Raw genomic sequence first — 25884 nt, 5'->3', positions numbered from 1 at the left:
GGATGACGTACCATATTAATAACCACTTGCATCCCCTGTGCACAGTATAAGGCATAGCATGCAAATATTGGTGAACAAATGAACTTGAATGAATGAATGAGACAACCTTTTCTTACATGTAGCATATTGGCAGGATAACACTTATGAATCCACTGCTTCTTGAAAAACAGAAATTATGTGCCTAATTTTCACTATACAACCTAAATACCAATGCCTAAGGACTTCACAGTCACTTTACAAGTCTTTTTAACAGATATCCTCATTAATCACATCTGTTTACATGTGCTCGTCTCAATAACATTTTAGTTATATTTTTGAAGCACTTCCTGCCATTAACCTCATCTCTAGAATACTGGCTAATATGAAGCACCTGGATTTCAGGAACACAGACCTGAAACACACACGCTAAAGTAAACTGTTATGTAAATGACAGAAATGACACATTTTGGTCTGTAATGGATCTCTAAACTACTTTTGGACCTATTTTACTTTTACCACTAAAATTCCGTCATTGGATTATAGTCATTTTGAGCCCGTGGTAATCAAATTACAGATGAGAAAGAACTAAAGTTTTCCAACAATCTGTATAAAAGTCAACCTTTAAAGAATATCACCAGTTAGAGATTTTCTAGGTTTGGTCAAAGTGGACTTCACTTTATGTGATACTTATGTCTTGAAAATTCTGTAAACTTAATTTTTATAAATAAAATTATATTTTCTTTGTAAGTCTCACCTACGTCTGGATACTAGTTGTTCCGCATTTCATATGTGTGCCCCTGAGCAAGTGATTTAAAATTCCTCAGCTTCAGTTTCCTGACGTGTAAAATCAGATAATGATCCCTACATCCTAAGATGGTTTTGAGGCTTCCAAAGATAAAATGGGCCTCACTCAAGCATGCTCACTGTCCTATCCTTTATACCCCCTGCTATAGAGGAATACTATTAGAATGCTGCAAAGAAAAAAAGTTTAGCAAAATTATGCCCTTTATTTGTCTTATTAATAAACCTGGATTTTCAGGTTTTATCTAAATTTACTTACTAATTTAAGGTCTCAAACAGTACAGAGATCTACATCTAGTATATTAAAGAAATGAAAAGTACAGATTAATCAAAATGCCACATAAGTAAAAGCTACACTTAATCAATAGACTATCCCAACCACACAAACTAATCAGCTGTAAAGGAGTCAACAGTAGAAATATGGTATTACCTTTAGATCATATAATTAAGGAAAACAGAAAGCAGATCCCATCTTCCTTTGGTCAAGGCATGAATGAAGATTCAAAAATACAAAATAGGGAAATGGAAAAAGCCAGAGAATGGACAATGGGCAAAAACTAAGACTCCTAAATTTTTATACTCACTTATGCATCTCACGTCTAAAATTTTAATCAAGTTCAAGTAAGAACCAAACCAGATAAGGGTAAGCCAACAGCAAAGTCAATAAAGAGAACCAATAAAACCGTGAGGCTCGGGGGTCTTCTCTGGTGGCGCACCAGTTAAGAATCCGCCTTTCAATGCAGGGGACATGGGTTCGATCCCTGGTCTGGGAAGATCCCACATGCTGCAGAGCAACTAAGCCCGTGCGCCACAACTACTGAGCCTGCACTCTAGAGCTCGCAAGCCACAACTACTGAAGCCCGCATGCCTAGAGCCCGTGCTCCGCAACAAGAGAAGCCACTGCAATGAGAAGCCCGCGCACCGCACTGAAGAGTAGCCCCCGCTTGCCACAACTAGAGAAAGCCTATGCGCAGCAATGAAGACCCAACACAGCCAAAAATAAATAAATAAATAAAACCCAAAAAACCCTGAGGCTCTGTCTCTCCCTGTTTGAGGAAAAGCTGCCACTGTCTTGACAGACGAAAGATCAGGCAGCAAGCTCTGCCCTAACAGCCACCACCTGGCAGCCAGGTTTTGTCAAGCAAATTTTGAGAATTCTCTAGCTTCCCACTTTCTATCTAATTATAGACCTTTATGAAAACCATTCTCTCTCACACATACACATTCTCTTTCCCTCTCTCTCTCACATTCTCTCTCTAAATCCTTTTATGTTATGATATGACAGTAACAGGTATGCATACATCTGACAATTTTCCCCAGAAAAGAATGGTAAATACTGCCATAAAGGAAAGAACTGTGCTTACTGTAAAAATAATAAATCTGCTCTGAAATCAGCAGTATAAAGTGTTTGAAAAAGAATATCATTGGTATAATTAGATAAACCTGTAATATGGCTTCTTTAAAGAACAATTCCCACCAGATGTATAAATTCACTCAGTCATGCCCTTTTCATTTTGTGGATGAGGAAACGAAGGCCCAGCAAGACAGTAAGCGCCTGTGGACACACAACTAGTCAGTGTCACACCTCCCACAGAGCCTTAGAGGCCTCCCTTCTAGTGCAGTGCTCTTAGTAGGAAACCTAACTGTTTTTCAAGGGAAACTGCTTTGGCCTCTATGTCTCAAATATCTGACAACTTGGCGAGCTCAGAGAGGTTTACATGAAGTCACAAATTGTCAGATTAGGTGAATAAGGCAAAACTGTGATCTTGATCTATCATGCACTGTTTTTGGATGCAACCCTTCCAACAGCTCTTTTCCACTTGCTCCTACTATTCTCCCACCATTTGAATTAATTTTAAAAGTGTTTTTTCTTCAACTATTACAACAGCACTATCCTTGTTAAAGCCAGCTAGTTCTTTCAGTTTTGGATTATTTGAACTATGAAGTCTTTTTTCAGCTTCAGAATTATGTGATCTTTGGTGCTTTTAATATTCCAAGATTCAACGAAGTAAGTTACTTGTGAAGCACCTACAGTGTACGTAACACTGTGCTAAATCCTACTACACAGATTTAAAAAGGAAAAAACAAAAACACCCAAACAAACAAAAAAAACTAGCCTTGCCTTCAGAGATATCACTAGCATGTTGAGTGTATTAGTGTATCCACAGTGCTAGTTCGATCAAGAATTACCTAACTTGGGCAAATCACTGAACCTGTCCAGGCCTAGATAAAGAGATTTGCAAACTGTGCTTCAGAATTTCCGTAAGTATGTGATGCTATAACCACTGGTCCCCAGGAGGAAAGAGTCAAGCCACCTGAGTCAATCTCACTTATCCCCATCTACCCACCCCTTCCAAGTTCAACCCCAAAGTGGGCTGCTGCATTTAAAAAAAAAAAAAAAAAAAATGAAATCTACTCAGAAAACTTCAGGATCACTCTAAAATTCTGTAATAACCTGTTACTGTTTTTAATCAGTATTTTAATCACCAATATCTATGTCAGTGACGGTGAAGACGTAGCCTCTCCCTATGAGATTTATAGACCACATAAAGGATCCTACCCACTATAAGTACTATACTTAGTCCATAAAATCTGACTCGATTTTGGCTTTTCTCAGTGGAATAACTAAAGCATATCACTACTGAATCTAGTTCTGTAAAATCACTCCTGAAGTTCTCTTAGGGAATACCTAGGTGGTCAGTACCAATTCATGTAACGTGAGACATTTCTTCTCTCTATACAACTAGGCTTCCTGCCACCTTTCTCACATTATTTTATGCAGATATAGGCACTGTCCTATTTGCCCACTGTTTAACGTGACAGTTGCCGAAACTGTTCTACCCCTCTGCTGCCTGTACAGAGGAGACTGAGACTCTGTCACGTGAGCAGCAACAATGTTTCCCTTCCTTTTCCTTAACAGGTCTCTGCAAACCTCTCTTCTCTTGGGCTAGACTTTACTGGTTAATCCCAATCCTCAATTGCCTTGCTCCATCAATTACTTTCCTTCTTATTTGATAAACACATTCTTCCATAAAATAACCTAAAATTTTATTCTGCCTTAGCCTTCCCATTACTTCGCCAAGTCTTTATTATACTGTGGATGATCCATGGCTTATGACACATTGTCTTTAGCTATCACTGAGTGACACTTCAGGTAGCAGCTTTACTGAAACTATTATTATATTTTTACTGTAGGTAAGGTATAAAGGATATATTGCCCTGTCCCTTCAAAATGAGGCCATGTGAGAATTTCTTTCCTAGGTGGCGCCCAAGAAAAGTTAGCTTTCCTGATGACCTAGTAAGTTTTCATCATATATAAAATGAAAAACAAAATTATATCTCATCATATTTCTTTCCCCTTTGCTCTGGCTAAAAGGAAGCTTGGGGTCAAATTTATAGGTCAATTTTAATAAATTTGAGGATCTCACTTATTCATAGCGTAGGTCATTTCATGCTGGGTTTCCATTTTATATCTTTGGTGGCTCTAATTTTAAATTTCAAACTTTTTCTATTTTGTGACTATACAAAATATATTCTTGTAAATTGCCTCAGATTCTTCATGATACAAGATAAAGTATAAATAAATAAATTATGGCATTTCCAAACCCCGTGGGTAATATTTGTGCTTAACAAAGACTTGTGGAATTAAAATTTTACTTTCCTGAAAAAAGGAAGCAGAGGAGTGTGGCTAATTAGATCATCTGGTCTTATTCCATCAGGCATTTTTCTCATTTTATTTCTATTGTACATATTATGAATCCATGATCTAAACATAGTCTATTTGCCATTATGTTAATGAAATAAATGAGGAGCAACCTTATTTAAGTCATAAAAACTTTTCATTCTTTGAGTATATTGGGATTTTTGTTTTTTACTTTTCAGTTGGACAGTTTGTTTTCCTCTTGGAACACACATTAATCTGATGGCGCTATAAAAGATTAAAAAAATAACTGTAGAAGTAACTATGAGTAAAGACTGTGAGATAGTAAAAATGGCTACAGAGGGAAGTTATGACACAATCTCTTTGAGTTTGAATGGAGGGCCTGCTAGATGAGAGTCTATGTTTGTGATACTGTGTTTCTAATTCCTATTCTTAACTGCTTTTTCCATGATAGTAGGCAACTAGCTTTCTGGATACCATTCATTCAATGAAAATTTACTCAGTATTGCTATATAGGAAACACATGGTAGTTTTAAAGTACTCTACAGAAACATGGAGCTTCTTAACCCCATGAAAGTGTACAGTAATGAGACGCTACTATTTATTTTGTTGTACAACACTGAAGACCCATCATCTAAAACAAATACAGTCGATTCTCATCTGTGGTACTTATGTTCTATAAAGTTACTGCAAACACTGAATTAACAAATACTGAACCATTGCTCTTAGGGGGACTACAAGGGTTACTGCAAGTCTCTGGTCACGTGTCTTCAACTCATCAATACATAACCTTGTTTTATGTATGTTTCTGTATAAAGATAGCACTTCAGCACTATGCTTGGGAGTCATTTTTAACATCAAAATTACCAACAAAAAGCACAAAAATGTGAAGAACGTGGCACTAAACAGACTGGGAAAAGTCACTTGTTTACAGTATGAGAGCAGAAACAAGAAGGCACAGCATCACTGAAAACGTGCACATGGGCAAATCAAATTTTTCATCACTCTGCACATGTCCAGGGTAGTACTGTTGAGTACTGACTTTGAGGTTGCAAATAAATTTTAGCAAGCAGGCTAATCTGCAAATACAAAATCTGCAAATAAAGAGCACCAACTAAATGAGTCACATATTTCACAGTGCAGTCTCTGATTTGACTGCCACCAAAAGGAAGAGATCTGGAAAACCCTAATAAACGTTATTCAGTTACTATGCAAACTGAAAAGACTTTGGACTAGAGTGCTTCAAGAAGTAAGATGTCCGAGGCTTTCATAAATTGGTATTGTTAAAAATGTTACTTCCTACCTGGTATATTCTAAAAGGGATGTAACGAAATCCATTTTCCTCTGCAGGATATTCCATGAGTTTCCGATTGATGGCCCAAAACTGGTCAAATCTGTCTGTAATGATAAATTATTCATTAAAAATGAACAACATTATAATTTAATACCTCATATGAAGAGATGAAAGTTGTTAAGCATCCATCCTCATAGAAGTTTCTGAAAGGGCATTATTTCTATATTATTTTTCTTAAACTTATCTTTCCATAACTAAACATAAAGCAAGATATAAAATTAATTTTTTTCTACATTATTGTTGCTTCCTTTTCCTAGATATTTCCATAGACATTTTTTCTCATAAGAGAAACCCTAAACAGATTATGACTACTGGTGTTACCACAGCAAAAAACATCAGGTATAGATGAATGTCTCGATTCCCTTGGTCCTATTCCTACTGTCTAAACTATAAAGGCACAGCTTCAAGTGACCTAAAGTTTAACCACAAATTGTTTAAAGAAACAAAGTAAAAATACCAAACAGAGTACACATTAAACAGAAAAAAGATAAAATTATAGGACAGGCTTTGAAAGAAATGTGAAACTGACACTTAAGAAATAACTGTCAGAAATAACTGTCAGTTGCAGTTTAATCTTAAACAACTCCTTTTTAAAAATGTAAGGCTTGCTTTAAACAAAAAAAACCCCACTTTACTGATATATAATTCACATACCATAAAATTCACCCTTTTGAAGTGTTAACTGAGTGGTTGATAGCATATTCAGAGTTGCCAATATCTAATTTCAGAACATTTTCATCATCCCCCAAAGAAACCTGTACCCATTAATAATTATGCCCTCACCCCCCATCCCCTGGAAATCACTAATCTCTATTCTATTCCAGAGATTTCATATAAATGGAATCATAAAATATGTGGTCTTTTACATCTGTTTTTTTCTCTTACTATGTTTTCAAGGTTCATTCATGTTGTAGCATGTATCAGAACTTCATTTTTACTACCAAATAATATGTCATTGCATGGAGATACCACATTTTGTTTACCCATTCATCAGTTTGTAGACATTTGGGTTGTTCCCACTTTTTGGCTATTATGATTAATGCTACCATGAACATTCACATACAAGTTTCTGTATGGATGCGTATTTTCAATTTTCTTGGGCATATTACCTAAGAATGGAACTGCTGAGTTACACAGTAACTGTTTATCTGCCATATGGTAACTATGTTTTGAGGAACTGCCAAACTGCTTTTAAAGAGGCTGCACCATTTTACATCCCCACCAACAATGTATGAGGGTTCTGATCTGTCCACATCCTTGCCAACACATTATTGCCCATCTTCTTTATTATAGTCATTCTAGTGGGTGTGAAGTGGTATCCCCTTATGGTTTGATTTCCATTTCCCTAAAGACTAATTCTGCTGAGTATCTTTTCATTTGTTTCCTAGCCATTAATATATTTTCTTTTGGAGAAATGTCTATCAAATCCTTTGTCCTCTTTTTAACTGGGTTGTTTATCTTTTTGTTGTTGAGTATTGTAAGAGTTCTTTATATATTCTGGATACAAGCCCCTTAATCTGATAAATAATACACAACTATTTTTTTCCCCATTCTGTGTGTTGTTTTTTAACGCCTTTAACTCACCCAGATTTCTACCTTAAAATATTTTTTATACACAGAAATTTATCTCAGAATCAAATCTCTGTAAAGTACATGAATACTCCAGAATCTCAGGTCAGCCTGGTATATTCTCTACTACTAGACTCATCTCAACCCAATTTACTGGCAATCTATTCATACTGCTTAAGCCATCATAATTATATATAAAAAACAAAGTTTAGTTGTTTCTTCTTAGATGACTGTGACAGGCTCTAGGCCTTCTCTAATCTCATTTTCAACTCCAATCTGGGGAAAGACACATACTACAATAGAACTGGTAGGATAGGGAATTTAGAACCCAGTCAGTCCAGGGCAATTTCACAGACGACAACTAAAGTCCAGCTTTTTATGAGTTTAGTTAAGAACCAAAACAAGACTCTTGGTCTTCTGATTCAAAGCCCACAACCGTTTCAACAGTTGCAACCACAAGACTGCATCTTAACGCTAAGAGTAGCTCCTTTAACCACAATTCTTTCATGTATGAATCAATTATTCAGTCAATGTTTTTTTAAAAGTATCTTTCTACTTTCAAGTATCAAGCAAGAATGTGATAGCTACATAAAGTGATTCTTCATGCACTGCTAAAATTTTACTCACTGCCTCATCATTAAATCTCTAACACCTACCACAGTGCATGCACAACATATGCTCCTGAATCAATGAATAACAGAATACTACATATATAACTTTTCATTAAAATTTTTAGATCCTAATCCTAGGTCTGCAACTTAATAGCTAGACTAGAAACGAATCAACTGAAAATTCTGCCCTAATTCACTTACAGATGAAATAAAAGGAGTTAAATAGTTCTAATACCTTTTCTAAAAATAAAATTTTGTAATTATTGAAGATACCTTCTTTATCAAAATATAACTTATTAAAAACCACAAGCAAACCTCTATTAAATGAAAAATTTATATTGTCTCTGACAGAGGGAAAAAAATGGGCTAAAGCAGTGGTCCTTAACCAGGGAAGATTTTGCTCCCCTGTGGGTCTGGGGACATTTTTGGATGTCACCAATATGTGTGTGTTACTAGCATCTAGTGGGTAAAAGACAGGGATGCTGCTAAACATACCACAATGCGCAGGACAGCTCTCCACAACCAAGAATTATCTGACTCAAAATGTCAATAGGGCTAAAGGAAGGAAAGCAAACAAAAAGTACAGAAAGGTAATTAGTAAAAAGCTTTCACATACCTATATTGCAAAAAAGTAAACTGGAAAAAGAAACATTACTGTGCACATTACCAATTTACTGACTCTCAGCTCCAAATTCACCCTTCAATATATACACAGGCATAATGGACACAATTTCTTTAAGCATCTCTAGCGTGACAATCACATTAAGCTTTCTCAGTAGAGAGTACTGAAAGGACACTGCAGGAGAAAGGGGCTCCTGCCTACACACACACACACACACCGAAGGTCCCTTGCCCGAATTAGCACCCTGCTTTCCTCTGCAGGCCCATATGGGTGGCTGGCCTACAGTTTCCCACAGAGACACCAGTCCCTCTGCATGCCTGTGCCACTTGTTGCTGGTGGCCCGCACTCCGGATTTTCCTGACTTCCCAGCCACTGCAGACCTGCTCCAATCTGGGCAAAACAGTGAATTTCTCTACTAACCCAATGGGCTGGAATATACGTTCTCCAATGAGTTCTAAACCCAGTCCTGGGAAGGGGCTCCTTTTAAGTGTGACCTTCCTCTTTAGCCCTAGGGTACCAGATATGATTTTCTTATATCTTCAGTTACTCTTTTACCAGAGTTTAACCATTCAGTATATAATATTTAACCTATTTAACCCTCTGTGTGGTTTCTACCTCCTGACTGGACCTAGTCTGATACAACTATGTTTTAAAGGAATAAAGACATAATAAAAATCTGTATTAATTAAGATTAGCTTTATCTTGTTATAAAAATGTTATGTTCTTATATAAAATAGGCATTTCCTCAACAATACCAAAAACATTCCAACCAAGAATAATCTAACTTTTGTAAGTCAAAGTTATTAACAAGAAAGATACAAATAAAAGAAATTAAAAGAAAATCAGTGCTGAGTTTCAGTTTATAACCAAATGTCTTTCACACTGGGTTTTGTAACATCAGGAACTCTTCTATCCCTTAGTCAATAATTAAATAAAATTGGAGTAAGGATGTATTGCTAACTTCCTACATGGTAATGAATCAAGTACATATTAACCTGTTACCAAACAATACTTTGAATATTGGAACTACGTTATTAGTTATTATAATTAAGTTGTAAATTTAGTTATTTGTGTCATTGGCCACGAAAACAGTACCTACAAGTAAAAGAAGTGCAATGGTCTTTAGCTACTCATTTTTTAAACTGTAAAGTTAGGTAAATGTACATCTATTTCAACAGCTTTCACATTAATTTAGTTCTAATTCTAAAACAAAACAAACTACTAAGTAGAAGAAAATTAAAACTAGCAGTCACTTAGCTTATACAAAGAATGGGAAAAAAGAAGGTAACTTAACATACTTCTTGCCAGAGCTATTAAGAATATGACTGATAAGTTGGTTTCTGTTTTCTATAGCTGTGCTATAGAAAGTCAATCAATTTTTTTTAAAGATATTAAAAACAGAATTGCTCAAAATCCTGGTGGCCACCAATTTTTTTTTCTCACTCTCTGCTGAATTAAGCTTTTATATTGGTCTTGGAAATTTTTTTAAAATCCAGAAAAAACATTTTTTTAAACCAAAGATCTTCCTAAGAAGCATGAAAAATAAATTGATTACACTTGTATTCTTTGTTCCTCACATGGAAAAAGCTGCAGAAAAAAGTGGCAGTCTTAAAGGATGTTTCTGCTCTTCCACTTAAGCTTTATTAAGAACTCAGGGCAAAATAATTTTTAATATTCAAATGCCACAAACAATGTATTCGTCTACGGGATCCCACAGGAAACGTGGAGGACATCTAAGGGACTGCGACCCAGCCTCAATTCAGTAATGTGGTATCGCTGGCTGGGATATAACCATAGGAAAGCGGTGAAATGGCTTCCACATGCACACCATCCACTTCCTGCTCTTTAAGTCTGTGATGTCAAAAAGAACAGATTTACAGCTCCCTAAATAAGTGTCAGATCATGATGGCCCATAAAACACAGGCTCTAAGCTTTTCTTTAAAGAGAAAAGCAAATGGTTGAAAATCACTACTGAAGGGAACACGCTCCTCACAAAAGTCCGCATTTATCAACAGTTATTATTCAAACCAGTACTACAGGCGGCCATGCGATATACATGGTGTTTTCACCAGAGGCTTTCAAAATTTCTAACAGAAAACATGTCCAAGTATAGACCTATTTGAATTAATTTCTTAACATGTAATATAGTAAACATCTTTGTGAAGCAAAATAGGAGGGGGAAAAAAACCAGTAATTACTGGTAGGGTACCAAACACAGGTGTGTTAAGTATGTGACCTGTATCTTCAAACTCATTTGTCCTCTGAGTCATATGTTAACAGGACAGTTAGGGCTGACCCAGGGAAGGGAGCATTCTCTGTATGGCAGCACGTCCACTGGTGCTTGGATGCTTCTTAACAGAACTACACCCACACATTTCCATGAGAAGTTCTGTTTGAGGTTTCCAGTTACGGTGATATATCTTCAAAGAAGTCTTGAAAGTGCTTCAAGGACCCCTGAAAATTTGTCATGAAGACAGAAGTAGGCAGGACCAGCAGGCTGGCCTCTGGATTAAGGCTGAGAGGAGAACCAAACCAGGAGAAGGTCAATCCTTAATCCTGTTCGTAAACACTCATCTTGGCAATAGGATTGTACCCTGGGGAATTTGTTGTTCGAGTGAATCAAAAGAGCAATAAAACCTGGATCTGAGGAAATCTCTGACCTGGAGCATCACTGCCTCAGAATAAACTGAGAGAAGACATTTACAGCAGTCTCCCCTTATCCATGCGGGATACGTCCCAAGACCTCCAGTGGATGGCTGAAACAGCAGATAGTACCGAATCCTATACATACTGTGTCTTTTCCTATACCTACATACCTGTAATAAAGTTTAATTTATAAATTAGGCACAGTAAGAGACGATCCCGACTGCCAGCATCACTGACATTTTGGGGCCATTATTAAGTAAAATAAGGGTTACTTGAACACAAGCATAGCAATACCACAACAGTTGATGTGATAACTGAGACGGCTACTACGTGACTAACAGGAGGGTAGCACATACAGTGTGGATATACTGGAATCATCCCCTATACTTCACATGCTGAGGTGAGACGGAGCAAGATTTCATCATACTACTCAGAAGAGTGCACGATTTAAAACTTGTGAATTATTGATTTCTGGAATTTTTCATTTAATATCTTCAGACCACGTATGCCCACAGGAAACTGAAACTGTGGAAAACGAAACCATGAATAAGGAGGAACTACCATACTCCTCTGCCCTAAAGAAGAAGTGTTGTCTATTAAAATAAAGTCAATTACCGGGATTCACTCTTGGAATACATTAAAGATGCTGTAACACACAGTCTAGAAAACTGGCATCAAGGAGAGGAATCAATATATATTTTTACAGTGCAATTCTCTCTGTATTCACTGCTACAACTTTCATCTAAACCACTATCATCTCTCATCTGAACCATTGTGACAGCCTCCTAATTGGTCTCTGCCCTTCCACTTGTATCCATAATACACAGCATCCAGAATGCTCTTTTAAAACATAAATTGAATCATACCATGAATGAATAAATTTCCAAACATTTTTCTAAGGGGCCATAAGGAATAATGCTTTATAATGTACTTTAACAATACGATTATTTGAAGTTAAGTACTAGAATCATTATTAAAAGAAAAAATCCATTGCATCTCCTTACTGGCTACAAATGGGGCAGACTGCTCCCCACTCAAACTCCGCATGCAAGCAACCATGATGTTGGTAATGAAATAGCTCCTTCCCAGGAAGCTGGTTCCTTTCAGCCCCCTCCCACTCCCTTGGAATGCAATGGTTCCTGCATCCCTCTGAGATCTCGCTGCCTACCAATCTGCTTACGAAAGCTCCAAATCACACTATTTTTCTTTTCTGTCCCTAGAAAACACCAAGCTTATCCCCATATCACAGTTAGAGGCTTGGAATCCCCCATTTTTCTAATCTTCATGTAGCTGCTTTTTTGTCATCATCCAAGTCTCAAAAGAGGTGTCACCTCCTCAGGGGAGAATTTCCTCATAATTCTAGCTAAAGTATTATCCTGTTTTCTTCTAAACACTTACTGTTCTTTGAAATTACCCTATTTACGTGTTTAATTAGTTACTGTCTCTCTCCCCCAATTAAAATGCATTCCAAGAGTCAATCCCAGAAGTTGACTTTATTTTAATGGACAGAATTCAATGACTGTATTTCAACCAATTAAGAAACATTTACTTCAAATTTATTTTCAAATTGGGCCAGTAACAACATAAAAGGGATTCAAAATTCAAAAAAAATCGTAATGTAAAAAAACCCCAACTTATTCTATGTGCTCATGTTAAAAATAAAAAAAGGAAAAAAAAATAAAAAAATAAAAAAATAAAAAAAGGAAGAATGACCTTCAATTATATTCAAGTCTTCACTGACTCTAAAAGACAATTTTTAAAGTAGCTTGTTTGCCAAAAGGAGATTTAAAGAGCTATAGCCAGTGGCAGGCCAGCGTTAATTAACTAAATGTATTCCTGTGTAAATCACCTATAGATTTTTAACCAGATTACCTGACTTGTTACCTTTCAAAACTACTGTAAATTGAGAAAATATTTTTCCTCTCAGGTTAAGTTAGTTTATCACTTTCCTAAATTCAGAGGGCCAGAAACAAATTTAACATGTAATCAAGCCCATTTTTACTTCACTCAGAGCACTCCAAAGTCATAAGACAAAAACAAAAATCTATTTTAACTTTTGAAAGACCAATGGAGAAAAAGATACTCCATTATATTCACTACTATCTTTGCAATGTTTATTATGCAGGATACTCTATCTTTATTCTAATACAAATTCCTCATGCTTCTGATGAGAAACTGTAAATGAGAAAATTTTATTAATAATTATTCATAGACAAATAACAAAAGCTTAAAAAGGTGGGTGGGGCACCAGCGGTCACTGGAGATGGAATATATAATGCAACATTTCTGAGCTTTAGCTGCCTACCTGGACCACCTGAGAAACTTTAAAAAAAATACTAATGTCAAGGACCCACTCCAGACCAGTTATTTCAGATTCCCTGGAACTGTATTTTTTGGAAACTCCCAGATGATTCTAATATGTAGCCAGAGTTAACAGCCTCCAGATGTACTGGAAAATACACTGACTTTAGAATCAGAGATCTAGGATCAAATCCTGGTCCCATCTCTTACTAGCCCTGTAAGCTCTTTTCCTCATTTTTAAAGTTGATAATGTTTATCAAATTCTTAGGAAGAATCATTAAGAAGGCATATCCAGGACTGGGACATCACAGGAATTTAGTAAATGTAATATGATTACAGGTAAATTCTGTTCTATTTCAAATCCATCTCATCTGTCCAAGGTGGCTACATGAAAAATGCCTCTTTAAAAGAAGTCCCCCATTTGCAAATAGTTCATATTATGAATCTCCTGTTTAATTCTAGGCAAGGAAGAGAAAAGAAAAAGTAAAACAACTGATAGAAGTAACTGTACTCAATTAAGTTTTTACTTTGTAGGATCTGCATAGAGTTAAATCTATTAAAGTGTTTATTTACTCCTATTATGTACCTAATTGAGTACTGGGAGCTGTAGAGAATTAAAAACCAAAATATAAAACAAGTACACGGACTCTCCTTTACTTAATATGTCGTTGGGGAAGCCAAATTGACATACATAAAGTTATCACAATTTCTAATGGGTCCGATTGGTCCTTTATTGTGCATTAGTAGTGCTTGATGGTTCAAGTCCTCCCCGCCCACTTCTCTTCTAATGCAGGTGACCAAGTGACAGATGCTTAAGTAAAAAGCATGTTAAAAGTTAGGCTGGGGACTTCCCTGGTAGCGCAGTGGTTAAGAATCTGCCTGCCAATGCAGGGGACACGGGTTCGATCCCTGGTCCGGGAAGATCCCACATGCCATGGAGCAACTAAGCCCATGCGCCACAACTACTGAGCCTGCCCTCTAGAGCTCGCAAGCCACAACTACTGAAGCCCACGTGCCTAGAGCCCGTGCTCCGCAACAAGAGAAGCCACCGCAATGAGAAGCCCGCGCACTGCAACGAAGAGTAGCCCGCGCACTGCAACGAAGAGTAGCCCCCGCTCGCCACAACCAGAGAAAGCCCGCGCACAGCAACAAAGACCCAACACAGCCAAAAATAAAATTTTTTTAAAAAGTTAGGCTGGTAAAGAAGTGGTATTAAAATAACTCAAGTGATGCTACAGTGAAAAGTCATGGGTTCTGATTACAGTAGAACCTCAGAGATCATTTTTATTAATAACATACCTGAACAGAATTTAACTGTTTTTTTAAAACCCTAAATGAATTTTATGTTGTTTGATTTTCAAAGCAACTTATTGAGGGAAGCTGCGGTTCAAAGCAGGTAAATGATTTGCTTGAGGTCACCAGGCCAGTAGATTCTCAGGGATGCTACCATATCACAGAAAACTTTCAGTTACGTTTCTATAAATTAAAACACTGCTTGGAGTTTTAACACTCCAAGTTGAGTCAATTCAATGACGTATGATTAACAGGAATCTGAGAAACTATTAATGAACAGAATGTTCATATTATCAAAAATTCCATAGTCCTATACTTCAAAATTCATGGTAGTGTCAGGTATAATAGTTTACCAAATCTTGTTTCCTTTGGCAGTTACAGATCACAAACTGAACAGTTAGCAGTAGCTGCTGCAGAAATAAATACTTAATAAACATTTAAGTAAATAAAAATTTACTTCAACATGTACATTAAGGCATTATTTTTCAATGAGAACAAGGAAAAATGCAACTGATAATTGAAAACATCATTCAATTAGGAACTACCTCTTAAAAGCAGACATGCGCAATGATGAGTAAAACTGGAAAATTCAACCATAGTTTAACTTTTAGCTACTAGGATTATTCAGGTGGCAATTACTACAAAATTTATTTATTATAACAACTCATTCATTATCAAAACAAAGTTGAGTTGTAAAATTATACACATACCCCCAAAAATAGGGCCCACCCAACATTTTATAAACTATATTACTTCCTATAGCGAGTTTATTTTAGAATAAATACTATTATTTTAAATGTATTCAGTAGGTTTTAGTAATAAATGATATATATAATGTATCCTAAAAGTTAATCAGGATTTCTAAGAATTCCAGTAGAAATAAGAATAAAGTTATTGAAATTATTCTACCAGTACTTCTCAACTTATTCATTTACACTCAAATATCTGAATCTCACAGAACATTATTCTGAGTGTAATAACACCTTAAAATAAATGATGATAAAAATATTGGGGGGAAACTGTTCTTTGAATTTTATATTATTTATTTTTTGTACAGCAGGTTGTTATTAGTTTTCTATTTTATACACATTAGTGTATACATGTCAATCCCAATCTCCCAATTCATCCCATCAGAACCACCACCCTCCCCTGCCACTTTTGGGGGGAAACTTCTGTATGTAAAGCCTTTCTCCTTCACTCAATGAGCCTATGCAATTGCTCTCTTCTCTTCCTCCTTCCCAGATATTAGATGTCCACTAATTGCCTTTTTTCCTCTGCTCCTCCTTCCTTATATTCTGAGTGGACAAATAGCAATACATTTTTTTTTCTCGCAAAAATGTTTTTATAGGGTTTTAAAAACCCACATAAAAATAATTTCACCTTAAAATAAGGGAAAAGTTAAGTGCAGGTTAATATACTTGTAGGAAAAAAAATCTGAGTTTATTAACAAAAACAAGAAGCTAGTTTAAGAAAAAGAGGCATATATCTTGAAGTGTACTTCTGAGTGTGGTTTATGGTAATGTGAAATAAAGCGAAATCTGAATCTGGTTAAATCTTTTATGCAAATAAACTCCAATTAAAAATACCATTTGGGATATTTTATTGATATTCCTCTACAGAGAAAGATAGAAATAAGCTAGATGTAGAAAAGCCCAGGAACCAGAGATAGTCTGGATCCTAAAGGGACCCTGTGGGAAGAAATGCTTCTTAAGTAGAAAGCCACTTTGAAGATAATAATCAGGACTTGACTGAACACCCTGTATCTTAGATACACAAATTTGTTTATTTTGCACTCATTTTTTATGGGTTGCTTCTTTTCTAGTTTTCCAGCATTTGGGTTAAAATCTTGCAACTCTCTGAATGCTAATTAAAACACTGGATAGTTTAATATTTAAATGTAATTTTCACATAAAAGGATTTCTGAATCTTTTACAGTTTCTAAAGCAATAAAAGAGACATGCAATAAATAATAACAAATTAGCACTGCTATAGAACAGCAGTTACTTCTTTGGTTCAGAAAAAACATCATTAATATGGAGAACCGTGACATCCAGAACTCGTTATCACAGCCACTAGTCAGGACTGGTCTGCACAGGCAGAGATGGAGTAAATAGAATGTCACAGGGATAGGACTGGGAGAGTGGAGGGGGAGGAAATTCTAGAATTCTCAATAAAGTAATTTCTAGGTCTTTGTTAAAAAGTACATGAAATAGGTACCTGGGAATAGGTAACACACTGGCCCTCATTAATTAGACTGTTGAGCTAAAATGTTTATCTGGTCATCCAGACCCTAGAAAGATAATGAAAGAATTGGTCAGAGAGTAGGTAAAAGTTTAAATGAGAGGCAAGAGAGGGAAAGAAGTGTTATCAACATATTCAGAACTAGATCAAGTGCCACATAGAAAGCTGGAGAGGGAGAGGAAAGGCAGCAAAAGAAGGAAAAGGAAAAATATGGAAGACACATGTTACTTCAAAAAATGTAAACAGGGACTTCCCTGGTGGTGCAGTGGTTAAGAATCCACCTGCCTATGCAGGGACATGGGTTCGATCCCTGGTCCGAGAAGATCCCACATGCCGCGGAGCAACTAAGCTCGTGTGCCACAACTACTGAGTCCGTGCTCTAGAGCCCACGAGCCACAACTACTGAGCCTACGTGCTGCAACTACTGAAACCCGAGCGCCTAGAGCCCATGCTCCTCTACAAGAGAAGCCACCACAATGAGAAGCCCGCACACCGCAACCAAGAGTAGCCCCCGCTCGCCACAACTAGAGAAAGCCCGCACGCAGCAACGAAGACCCAACGCAGCCAAAAATAAATAAATAAATGAATTTTTAAAAAATGTAAACAGTCTTACTGAAATGACAGCATACTATTGATTCATTTGTCATTTAATAGTCACCTCAACAAAAATAAAATAATCCTCATCATCCAGAAACAATTATAGCTAAGTTTACAATAAGAAGTTCACATGGTTATGTTTACATACAAGAAGAGTTAACTGATTAAAATAACTTTAATTTGTTTACATGTTAAAGTCCTTTTGTTTAAAGAATATAGTTCCAAATACAGCCTAAATGAGTCACTGTAACAACTGAACATAGTAGTTCTCAAAGGCTGAGTTGGTGGAACAGATGAGAAACTTCATAAATAAATTGGCCCAGGCTTTAGACTTTCAAACACATCTTACAAGGCTGTTGTGATGACAGTGATAATTCATGTAAAGTACCCAGGACAGAACTTGGGGATTCAATAAATGATCACTGCTACTTTAATGGAGAAGCAGTTTTATGCATTAATTCTACATCACCTCTCTCAGAGCAGTGGTACTCAAATGGGGTGATTCTGCCGCTTAGGTGATATCTGGCAATGTCTGGAGACATTTATTAATGTGATGATTGAGAATGGGGAGTAGTGTGCTCCTGGCATCTAGTGAGTGGGCAGAGGCCAGGAATGCTGCCAAACATCCTATAATGCACAGGACAGCCCCTCCCTGACGCCACCCCAACATCAAAGAATTATCCAGTCCAAAATATCTAATGGTGCCAACCCTGAGAAATCCTGCTCAAGAGTAGTGGCTCTCAAACTTTAGTGCATCACAATCACCTGGAGGGGTGCTGGACCACAGGTTACTGGGATCTGCCCCAGAGTTTCTGACTCAGTTGGTTTAGGATACATTTCTAGTCAGTTCTTATCTAAAACTGATACTTCTGTCCCATTGTCTACACTTTGAGAAACACTGCTCTAGAGAAAAGTGATCAGGAGCTAATTGACAAAACGAAAAAAATATTACGAAAAGTAAGTACACTTGGGGTTTTCCATTCTCTTGAGGAGAATTACGATATTAAGTTTCAAAACAAAAGATTCATTTAAAAACAAAATAAGTTAAAATATATGTGCACATATACCTTAACATAGGTCTTGGCAATTTTTTTCAGTCTGACATCAAAAGCAAAACCAACAAAAGCAAAAATAAACAAGTGGAACTACATCAAACGAAAAAGCTTCTGCTCAGCGAAAGAAATCATCAACAAAATGAAAAGACAACCTACCGAATGGGAAAAAATATTTGCAAATCATGTATCTGATAAGAGGTTAATATCCAAAATATATTAAAAAACTCATACAACTCAATAGCAAAAAAGCCCTAAACAATCCAATTTTTAAATGGGCAGAAGATCTGAATAGACATTTTCAAAGAAGACATATAGATGGCCAACAGGTAGATGAAAAGTGCTCAACATCATTAATAATAAGGAAAACACAAATCAAAACCACAATAAGATATCACCTCATGGGCTTCCCTGGTGGCACAGTGATTAAGAATCTGCCTACCAATGCAGGGGACACGAGTTCGAGCCCTGATCTGGGAAGACCCCACATGCCAGCGGAGCAACTAAGCCTGTGCACCACAACTACTGAGCCTGCGCTCTAGAGCCCACGAGCCACAACTACTGAGCCTGCATGCCACAACTACTGAAGCCCGTGAGCCTAGAGCCCGAGCTCCGCAATGAGAAGCCACTGCAATGAGAAGCCCACGCACCGCAACAAAGAGTAGCCCCCGCTCGCCACAACTAGAGGAAGTCCGCGCACAGCAACGAACATACAACACAGCCAAACAAAAAAAGATATCACCTCACACCTGTCAGAATGGCTACTGTCAAAAAGAAAAGAGGTAACAAGTGTTGGCAAGGACAGGGAGAAAAGGAAACCCTGTGCACTGCTGGTGGGAATGTAAACTGGTGCAGCCAGTATTTTAGTTATTTTTAGTTATTTTATAACTGGTAAGGTACAGCATGGTGACTACAGTTCATAATACTGTATGGCATATTTGAAAGTTGCTAAGAGAGTAGATCTTAAAAGTTCTCATCACAAAAAAAATTTTTTTACAACTATGTAAAATGACATGTTAACTAGACTTATTTTGGTGGTGAGACTTTGCTATATATACAAATATTGAATCATTATATATTGTACACCTGAAAATAATATAATGCTACATGTCAATTATACCTAAATTTAAAAAATTAAAAACTAAAATAAAAATATAAAAACAAAGTAAGTTAAACTATATATGCATATATACCTGTGTATATATATGTGTTTTGTGTTTGTGTGTACACTGTGTTTTGTTTTTTTTTAAGAAGAAAGAGGAATCATACTCTAAATTCAAATAATAATAATAGGTCATGAGTCCAAGAGTGAAAATCAATATCCGGATATTGATATTGGATCAATATTTGACAGATGTTCATCTGCATTTCCTTTATATAGGGTACCAACATTCATAAGAAAAAGCTTCTTGAACCTTCCCAAACTTACCTTACAAAAAAGTGACAGTACGTTACAAGGCATACATTTTTTTAAAGTTTTTTAACTGGACCAGATAAATAAAAGATATGATAAGGTAGTCTTACTGTAGATAATATGGAATTTTATTTAAAATGACATTACAAACCAAACCTTTGTATTCCTGCAACACTAAGAGTTCACTAAAAATATTTTCAAGTACTGATCAGAGTTTAGACTGAAGTATAAATCTAGTCTCATAGATTTGTACATTTATCAACTGAATCTCATACACAAAAATGTATTCTCTCTACCACTGATTAACTCTGGAACATATGACCATTCACTGTAATTAATGGATTCTTTTCAATAAACTTATGTTAGTATAATTTGTAGTGTATTATGAAATAACTGTCTAAATGTTTTCGCCAAGTTTTATTATCCATGATGTTCACTGCCAAGTATACCCAAAGCACTGTAAGAAGCTATGATCCAAATTATTACCAAATTTATTTATTCATTCAAATCATGTAATTCCCAAGAGCAATCTTTCTCCAGAAGCCAAGCAAAGTATCTTTATGATTTTATATTAAAACACAAATGCATAAACTTTTTAGATTTTCATCATTATTTCTAATTACAGAAAGTTAGAATACCAAGAGATTGATTTAAAACATGTAGCATAATATAGTAAAATGCTTGTTTGTTCAGCAGTAAAACTTGAATGCTCAAGCAGGTTACAAATTTTCTCTAAGCAAATTTCTCACAAAGTTGTAGATTCCTGAAGCCACACACACAGCTTCAGACAGAACTTATTCATCTGACTATACTGCAGACAAAACAATAAGGGAAACGACTATCTCAGCTGTATGCGGAAAAAAAGCAAAACACGGTTAGTGGATATAAAGAACTCTCATACATTAGGAATATATGGGATTGCTCCATATTCATTGCCTTGTATCACTAGGACATTAACTGTCATATCCTTTAAGATAAAATAATAAACAGGGCACTTATTGTTAAAGTAAATGACTATGAAATTAGAAGCTGCAGCATTCGATTCAAATCTGTTAAGCTTTCTTCATCTACTGATACACACTCACAATACTTAATTCTATCAACATCTAACTCAATGCATCTGCACGTGAATGTCTCAGAGACATTTCAAACTTTTTTAAAAAATTAATTTATTTATTTTTGGCTGCTTTGGGTCTTTGTTGATGCACACGGGCTTTCTCTAGTTGCGGTGAGCGAGGGCTACTCTTCATTGCGGTGCATGGGCTTTTCATTGTGGTGGCTTCTCCTGTTGTGCAGCACAGGCTCTAGGCATGCGAGCTCAGTAGTTGTGGCTCATGGGCTCTAGAGCGCAGGCTCAGTAGTTGTGGTGCACAGGTTTAGCTGCTCCGCGGCATGTGGGATCTTCCTAGACCAGGGCTCGAACCTGTGTCCCCTGCACTGGCAGGTGGATTCTTAACCACTGCACCACCAGGGAAGCCCACATTTCAAACTTTTGCCTTCAAGGCTGACTTTCTCAATTTGGCTTTGTTCCCCATCCCAAACCTATTTTTTATCTAGTTATTTCATATCATGGTATAAAAGCACTACTATCCATCTAGCTGCCCAAGTCAGAACTCAGGAATGATTCTTTCCTTTCTTTCAACCTCAACTTGAAACCATACACAAGCCCCTGTGTCCCTGTCCTTTGAAGTAAAAGGCTTTTGCTTTAGTCTCCCAGGCCTCCCTTGTGTCTCAAAAGGCTGACTCAAGAGTTAATGATTAGGAAATGTGAAGATGTAGAAATAAAGAATAGCTGTTGGGCTGGGAAACTGGTAACAATTTAGACTATAAATCCACCACACAGCACAGTCACCCAACTCCCAGGTCCCTGAAAGATACAGATAAAGGCCTGACACACATTCCTGAGTTGTTTTTAAAGGAAGCAGGCCCCCACCAGATGGAAACTGCTGACCACAAGAACACAGATCCTAGTCTGGTTGAAACCAGAAGGTCAATGATGCTTGGAACTTCACCTTGATGCCAACCAATCAGACAATTGTGCAACAGCTGATCACACACCCTGCAGCCCCTCCCTCACACTGCCTTTAAAACCCCTTCCCTGAAAGCCGTCGGGGAGTTTGGGTCTTCTGAGCATGAACTGCCCATTCTCCTTGCTTGGTGCCCTGCAGTAAACACTGTACTTTCCTTCACCACAACCCAGTGTCAGTAGATTGGCTTTACTGTGTGTGGGTGAGCAGACTCAAGTTTGGTTTAGTAACAACCTAACACCCCATCTAATAATAGATTCTATCAATGCTACCTCCAAAATAAACCCCAGATTTACTGACTTTTCTCCATCTCTACCATCATCACCCTAAAGGCCACCATCATCTTATACCTGGACCTACTACTACAGACTCTCCACTTCCACTCTTGGCTCCCTCTATTCCACCCTCTATTCAGCAGCTACAATGTTCTTCCATCATATTCTGCATCTCATCACTCTCCTGCTTAAAAATCCTCCAATGGCTTCGCAATGCACTTAATATCAAAATTCTTTCCTTGGGCTTCCCTGGTGGTGAAGTGGTTAAGAGTCCGCCTGCCAATGCAGGGGACACGGGTTTGAGCCCTGGTCCAGGAAGATCCTACATGCCACTGAGCAACTAAGCCCGTGTGCCACAGCTGCTGAGCCTACGCTCTAGAGCCCGCAAGCCACAACTACTGAGCCCACATGCCACATCTATTGAAGCCCACGCGCCTCGAGCCCGTGCTCCGCAACAAGAGAAGCCACCACAATGAGAAGCCCACACATCGCAACCAAAAGCAGCCCCCGCTCGCCACAACTAGAGAAAGCCCATGCGCAGCAACGAAGACCCAACGCAGCCAAAAATAAAAATAAAAATAAAATAAATAAAATTAAAAAAAAAAAAAAAAAGGATGAACAAAGTTATAGCAGAAATGTGATGGTTAATTTTATGCAACAACTTGACTGGCCACAGATGCCCAGATTAAACATTATTTCTGGGTGTGCCTGTGAGGGTGTTTTGGGATGAGATTAGCATATGAATATGTGGCATTTCAGTAGACCGCCCACCCCAATGTGAGTGGACATCATCCAATCAGTTGAGAACCTGAAGAGAACAAAAGGAAAGGCAGAGGAAATAGGAATCTGCCCCCCTTTTTCCTGCCCCGTTGCTTGAGTTGAGACATCTCATCTTTTCCTACCATTGAACTGGGATTTATACCAGCAGCATCCTTGGTTCTCAGGCCTTGAAACTCAGAGTGAATTACACCACTGACTTTCCTGAGTCTTCAGCTTGCAGAGGGCAGATTGTGGGACGTGTAAGACTCCAAAATCACATGAACCAGTTACTCATAATAAATCTGTGTGTGTGTGTGTGTGTGTGTGTATGTGTGTGTATTAATTCTATTTCTCTGGAGAATCCTGACTAATAAGAGGAGTATGCAAGAAGAGTGGCAGGAAGGTCAACACCAAGCACAAGATGAGGTTTATTTAAAAAAAAAAAAAAAAGGAGGAAAAACAAAACGAGCTTTATAAACCATGTCTGGCAAAGAAAGAACGAACGCATGGAGAACATTATTGGGAAAGACGGTTATCATATTAAGAGATGACAGAGAGAAAGCTAAACTATCCAACTTCTGTTTAGTTTCCATTTTCTTCAACAAGAGAATGATTTTCAAAGAAGAAAGTGTGAAAACTTAGCTAAAATAAAAATGATGCTTCAAAAGATCAGACATAACAGTAGGTACTCTGCTTTAAATTAATGCAAGTCTTCAGACAAAGGAAAATTACTTCAGAGGACACTAAAAGAACTTAAAGATAGGATTACAAAACCAATGCCAATAATCTTATGAAACAATGGAAAACAAGAGAGGTGCCTGAGGTCAGCAGACAGGCAAATGTTTCAACCTAAAAATATGAACGGATTTTATCAACTGGTAAGCCTGACGTCAATCTTTAGCAAAGTTTTAGAATGTTTTTGAGCATTCAGAAAGTAAAACAATAATTAGTAGAAATCAGCATAAATTTAAAAATACTTATAGCATCAAAGTGACCATGTTTCTTTTTAGGACAGTATTAAGGGACTGGATATCAAAAAAATGATTTATCTTAATATAACAATAAAGATCTCCTTCTGGGTGTCTGTAAGCTGGATGAGTGTAGTTAGGCACACTCAACAGTTTCTAAAATGTCTGGGAACCAGCTATGACAGTTTTCATTCTATGACCCACCACATTCAACCAAATACTAAGTCCTAGCAAGTCTACATCTCAAATATTTCTCAAAACTGTCCACTTCTCTCTACCTTCAACACTGCCCTGTAGTCTGAAAAATTCATCTGCTACCTAACCACTGGAATGGACTTGTACTTCACCTTTTAATTCCATATTTGTTCCCTTCTAATTCATTAACCATACAGTAGTCAGAGATAACTTAAAAAAGAACATCTGATTCCTTTATATCCCTGCTTATAATCTTTCAGCAGTCCCCTATCTACCCCACCTCACTCCCTGGAGATTAAGTTCAATATCACTAAAATGTCCTATCAGACCCTGAATAGATAGGGTCCTCTATCCAATTTGCAGTGTTATCTACTCGCCACTCTCAATCTTGATCATCGTGCTCTAGTCAGAATAGCCTTCTTGAGCCTTATAAAGAAAATTGAGGCCTTGGAGAACCACTGATTAAACACAGAAGAACCACAGGAGGCTTGAAGGGGGAAGTCCAAGTAACATGGCTTTAAAGATTTGCTTAAAGGAAGTAAAAGTACCCCTTAAATAAAATATTGATTTTGAAAAAAAAAAAGAATAGCCTTCTTAAAGCCCCTAGAATTTATTAAGCTCTTTTCTCCTTCTCAGCCTAACCCAGATCATTCCCTGTGCCTGGAACACTTTCATCACAACCACTCTGCTCTCTATCCCTTCCTCTATAACTCAAGATATAAATGTAATAATTATTTCAAGGCTATCTGTTTAATGTCTGCCTCTCCCACCAGAATGTAAACTCTGAGGGAAGGAACCATGGCTGTCATACTCACCCCAGCGCCCCCTATGCCTAGCACAGTGCCTGGCATGTGGTAGATTCTTGTAATTGGCTAATCCATACTATCAGGATCTGGGTATAACTCTCGTATAATGACTGTTCTTTCCAAGACTTGATTAAATAACAGAGTATAAAGTCTGTGAAGAATATAAATCTGTGAGCAATATTCATAGCGCTAGATTAAAGAATGAAAATTTCTATAAACTCAGAGTGGGGGAGGGGTGAGAGCAGATGAAACAAGACTGACCATATACTAATAACTGCTGAGATGGGTGATAGGTATGTGGATGCTCATTACACTATTTTCTTTGCTCTTATTTATACAATGTGATCCCAGTGTTCTCATGACTGATAAACATCTGAGTTTTTCTAAAGAAAGGAAGCTTACCAAATAGTGACCTTTCACTGAGACAAAAGGTTCAAGAAGAATACTTACGCTTCCTATTGACAGTTCTACATAGGAATCTCCTTCCACACCACCTACACATTAGAACAGTACTGACACTGTGATAACAGCACAGAAATGGAAGCTTCAAGATACAGAGTTAAGTCCAAAAATCTCTTGTCTTTCTGTTTTAGTAGTCTTTCTATGACCACATTTATTTCTAGAAAGTGATCTATTGCCTTTTACCTAAGTCCTGCTTGAAAGGACCAGGAAGGAAGAGAGGGAAAGAGGGAGAGGTAAAGAGAGAGAGAGAG

General features: G+C 37.2%; 1 protein-coding gene across 4 annotated transcripts in view; it reads right to left on the bottom strand.

Moving 5' to 3' along the window:
- ATG5 (autophagy related 5) overlaps nucleotides 1-25884 on the bottom strand; it is a 118738-nt gene that overhangs the window by 45834 nt on the left and 47020 nt on the right. For 3 of the 4 annotated variants that reach the window (XM_059941498.1, XM_059941497.1, XM_059941499.1), the window contains one exon: nucleotides 5745-5839. In XM_059941498.1, the coding sequence (XP_059797481.1) occupies nucleotides 5745-5839 (95 nt within the window). The remainder of the gene's footprint in view (nucleotides 1-5744; nucleotides 5840-25884) is intronic. The other variant, XM_059941500.1, reaches the window with a different exon arrangement.

This window comes from Balaenoptera ricei, chromosome 12 (assembly GCF_028023285.1).
Source record: "Balaenoptera ricei isolate mBalRic1 chromosome 12, mBalRic1.hap2, whole genome shotgun sequence".
NCBI classification, from domain to species: Eukaryota; Metazoa; Chordata; class Mammalia; order Artiodactyla; family Balaenopteridae; genus Balaenoptera; species Balaenoptera ricei.
This window is presented reverse-complemented; position numbering and strand designations above follow the sequence as displayed.